At 39.4% G+C, this 4,677-nt stretch overlaps 1 protein-coding gene across 1 annotated transcript; it reads left to right on the top strand.

Annotated features, from left to right (window-relative positions):
• The first annotated feature begins 644 nt into the window (after positions 1-644).
• On the top strand, positions 645-3,895 carry LOC131436536 (serine/threonine-protein kinase PITSLRE). Its single transcript, XM_058605290.1, has 3 exons — positions 645-826; positions 905-3,266; positions 3,329-3,895. The coding sequence occupies exons 1-3, from the start codon at positions 771-773 to the stop codon at positions 3,428-3,430; spliced, it is 2,520 nt and encodes an 839-aa protein (XP_058461273.1). The 5' UTR covers positions 645-770; the 3' UTR covers positions 3,431-3,895.
• Positions 3,896-4,677: the final 782 nt, after the last annotated feature.

Below are 4,677 nucleotides of genomic sequence, written 5' to 3'. Positions count from 1 at the left end.
TTGGGAGTACATATCTGTATTGCGGTATAGAGTAACAGAGGTATTTTGGCCACTTCATATATTTTGGCCCACCTAACAAACTTTATCGATTTTATCGGATTTAATTGATGTGAAGTAACCTATGTTACATAAACTTGACGGTAAACACATTAAATTACCTATTGCGGAAGGGTTTTTCAAAGATATTACAACATTTGGTGGATATTTATTCAAAGTGGGCCAAAATAAAATCAATCCTAAAGTGGGCCAAAATACCTCTGTTACCCTAGAGGTTAAATTAGAGTGACTATATTATATTATTATTATAGGCACTCTAGGTTAAATAACTGTATAAATACCGAGAAATCGGTATACCTGGCAACTTTGGTACGCTTCCTAAGCAGAGCTGCCATTTTTTAATCTGTGTTTCAACTAGAAAAATCGGATTGTCATCTGTGATGCATAGTTTCATTTTAAATTTGAAAAAAATATGTGAGCAAAATTCTTAAAATCTGTCAGTGTAGAAATGGTAGAAATTTGTTAACTTTGAAAAATTCTGTGATTTGTGGCGCAAATCTACTTGGCAAAATCGAGGAAAAAAGCTGTTGTGAATGTAACAATTTGTGAATATGGTAACCCTGCTCCAAAGTTTGCATTGTTGAAAAATTACGTCAATATTGGATTGCAGTAACCGCATTTTTGTAAAATTATTAAATTTTCCTCTAGATTAACGTTGTTTGTTGAACATCCTAAACCAAGTAGTTAAACCTTACTGAATACACGGTGTGGGCATGAGTATCAGTGACCAAAGTGAGGATGGGCAGCTTATCAGTCCCGAACGTTTCGAGTGAGTTTGGCCAAACTAAACGTTTGCAAATATTTTGCTCTATAAATATTTATAATTATGATTTTTATTTCAAAATAGTGGCGGCGAGGAGGAAACAACTGATTCGCTCGACATCAAACCTCCACAAGCTTCAACTGCTGGGTATTATTCAAAGAGGAAAGAAAAAAAATCGAAACATTCTAAGGAACATCACCGGCATGCCTCATCTGGGGGACGAGAGCATTATCAAAATTCCCGACAGGATTACCGAGGCCACCGAGAACGGGAAAGGGAACGCTATCATCATGGACGTGGACGGGAACATGGTCATGAGAAGGAACGTTATCACTCTTCATCGGGAGGTCATCATTCGAGAGATGTACGGTACGAGATGAATCCGTTCTACGGGGAGGTTCGGGAAACATACCACAGTAAAAAAGAACGAGATCGAAATCGCGAATATTATGAGAAGGATCGCAGAAAAGAAGCAGAACTGCCAGATGCGGATAAGTTACTTGAGGATCTGAGAACACGTTTACTGCACAAGAAGAGCCGGTATGATTCCTCCAAACAGTATCACGATCAAACTCAACAGCTTCAAATGCTGCAGGCTCAACAACAGCAGCAGTTTGAAACAGAAAGCCGAAGAGAGAAAAAGCACCGGCATCGGCATCATGAACGGAAGGAACAACCTAGAATGGAATATGTTGAGATCTTGGAAAGTCCAGAATATGAACCAGAAAAATCAGCCGAACTGAAGAGTAAAGAGCAAAACGAACGGAGAGCAAAACTCTTGGAAGCCGAAAGGCAAATGTCTCGCAGGAAGGAAGCTGCACGAGATGAGCTAGAAATTAGACGTCTTATGAGACTTGAACGTTTGAATAACGAATCACCGGAGGATACAATAGCTCAAAAGCATTCCCAACAACAGGAAGAACAAGACGAGGATATGGAGAGCACTGATGAAGAGAAAAGAAAAAGAAAGAAAAAGTCTAAAAAGCAGATGGATTCCGATCGGTCGGAAAAAATGGTTATCTCAGACGATGGTGCAGAAGACGACACTATTTCCGACAGTTTATCTTCCACCAGTGATTCGGACGATTCTCAAGACGGTTCGGATGAAGATGAAAAGCCTCCTGCTAGCCCATTATCCGTAGGGGATTTGGTCAAGTCGGACCGAAGGCAAAGAAGTGATTCACGATCTCGCTCTGGGTCCAGATATCGTTCTAGGTCACGATCAACTCGCTCACGGTCTGGGTCAGCGTCGAGTCGTAGCAGATCACGAAGTCCCCAACGACGGCATGAAAGCAGCCGCAGTATTTCTCCAAAATCAGAACCAAGTAAAGATGAAACACAACCTAAATCGAAGGAAAAGGAAGAACCGAAGCCGTCACCAGTTGAAGTGGAAAAACAAAGTCTTCCGCCGTATTATCCTGGCATTCAGGGATGTCGTTCGGTAGAAGAGTTCCAGTGTCTGAATCGCATTGAAGAAGGTACCTATGGGGTGGTTTATCGAGCCAAAGATAAACGAACTGAGGAAATCGTTGCACTCAAACGGCTCAAGATGGAGAAAGAAAAGGAAGGCTTTCCGATTACTTCTCTTAGGGAAATTAATACATTGCTCAAAGGACAGCATCCTAATATTGTAACGGTTAGGGAAATTGTTGTTGGAAGCAACATGGATAAGATATTCATTGTTATGGATTACGTTGAACACGATTTAAAATCACTGATGGAAACTATGAAACACAAGAAGCAAGTGTTTTTACCAGGAGAAGTAAAATGTCTCACTCAGCAATTATTGCGCGCAGTGGCCCACCTGCACGATAACTGGATTCTTCATCGGGATTTGAAAACTTCTAATTTATTACTTTCTCATAAAGGAATTCTAAAGGTTGGAGATTTCGGGCTAGCCCGAGAATACGGATCGCCCCTGAAAGCATACACTTCTATCGTGGTAACTTTATGGTATCGTGCTCCGGAGCTTCTGCTTTGTTGCAAAGAATATTCTACGCCAATAGACATTTGGTCTGTGGGTTGCATATTTGCCGAGTTTCTTGCGATGGGCGCTCTTTTCCCGGGCAAAACAGAAATCGATCAATTGAACCGAATCTTTAAGGAACTGGGCACACCTAACGAGAAAATTTGGCCGGGATACAATCAGTTGCCGGCCGTACAAAAGATGACTTTTACCGAATATCCTGTGTCGAATTTGCGCAAACGTTTCGCTCATCAAACCAGCGAACTGGGAATTGCTCTCCTGCAAGGCTTGTTGACATTCGATCCAAAGCAACGGTTCACAGCAGAAGCAGCTATGAAACATAGCTACTTCAAGGAGTTACCGCTTCCTATCGATCCCGCCATGTTCCCTACGTGGCCTGCAAAGAGTGAACTAGGGCTAAAAAGGGCTCTGGCATCCAGCCCGAAACCACCTAGCGGCGGAGGTGAATTCAAAAAGTTGGTGAGTTGAAAGATTTTTTTTTTGTTTAAACAAAATATCAATCAAAGCCTTCGGTTTTGCAGGGAGATGACACCGTTGCTGAAAATCCTGGTTTTCATCTGGGTGGAAATTATCAAGAGTCCCGACAGATGGCGATGGGTCCCGGTTTTAGTTTAAAGTTTTGATGAAGAAGCTAATATTTCCCTGCTTTGACCAATTTTGGCAGGTTTCGGAGTATGAAAATAACGCGATGGAAACTCATCCAAAAATTAATCAGAATTTTCAACTGTTATCTCTTGTTCGCTGTCACTGAATGCTTCGAAAAGAGAATTGCAGATAAAGGATGATGATCGCATACCGTGAAGCCGTGGTTAGCAAACTAAACTATTGTGAATGCGTGATCGGTGTAAAGTGTTTTATTATCTGCGCTTATCTAATGGATTGCATTTGAGAACTGTCCTCTTCTGAAGCCATGTTTATCAAACATCGTGACTTCGCACAGTGGTTTGAATCGACTAAAACGTGAACCTAATTCTCTAGTTGCTAAACCGTTGATCCGATATACATAGTTTCTTTGGAGAACTCATTCACAAAAATATGAACGATGATTTGATCATAATAAAAAATGTGCAAAGCCTAATACGATAAAAGTTCATGTCAACAACTTTTTTTCCCTTAAGAGATACAAAAACGATGTCTTCTACAAAGTTTTAGAACTTTCAACGAGAAAAAACTTTTCCGAAGAAGCTATAGGTCTAACACAAAAAGTTTCGGATATATGAGGCATTTTCGTTTGAAACCATTTAAAATCAATTGTTTGTACATATCATTTTTCGCAACTATTTTCAATGTCTACTATGTTCGAAGCAATCACTAAAAGCGTAAAATTACACATTTTTGTTGAAGATTGTGCACGGTTTCGTCTTTTCCTTAAAAAATTATTTAACATTTACACTTTTATATACATTAAACTTTAACTACTAATAGGAAGCAGGGTCGCAGACCAAATGGCACATATAAAATTTCAAATGTTCCCGAACGAAATAAAGAATGCAAAATTCGAACTCGAACCAAAAAGTAGATTCGTTCGTATCACTAATCCGTCGGATTGCAGAATCGGGGTGATAATTTCATTATGCCATCTTGTATGCAATTGTTCAAACTAAATTTCGACAAGTTATACTCATTCCTTAAATAGAATATACTTAATCCGTTCTTTTAATTCTAACCCAATTCATTTCATGGATGATATCTTACACCATTACCACCACGCCTAAAAACATCGTTTAAAATTTAAATCTTCTGAGATTAATTTTTATCTGTTGAAATGTGTAAGTTTACACGCCTGTTTGAAAGGCTGAATCCTTTTTGTAAAATCTTGTAATTCTACGAAATACGTTCTTATGAATTAGGCCATACTGTGAAAAAAATA

This window comes from Malaya genurostris, chromosome 3, assembly GCF_030247185.1.
Source record: "Malaya genurostris strain Urasoe2022 chromosome 3, Malgen_1.1, whole genome shotgun sequence".
Lineage (NCBI taxonomy): Eukaryota > Metazoa > Arthropoda > Insecta > Diptera > Culicidae > Malaya > Malaya genurostris.
The sequence above is the reverse complement of the archived record's forward strand: the minus strand, read 5'-3'. Positions and strand labels throughout refer to the sequence as shown.

Excerpts from the sequence above, each read along its gene's own strand:
- LOC131436536 (XM_058605290.1), top strand. The coding sequence starts at position 771 with ATGAGTATCAGTGACCAAAGTGAGGATGGGCAGCTTATCAGTCCCGAA. Across the intron at positions 827-904 it reads ATCAGTCCCGAACGTTTCGA|TGGCGGCGAGGAGGAAACAA; the intron begins GTGAGTTTGGCC and ends ATTTCAAAATAG. Across the intron at positions 3,267-3,328 it reads GAGGTGAATTCAAAAAGTTG|GGAGATGACACCGTTGCTGA; the intron begins GTGAGTTGAAAG and ends TCGGTTTTGCAG.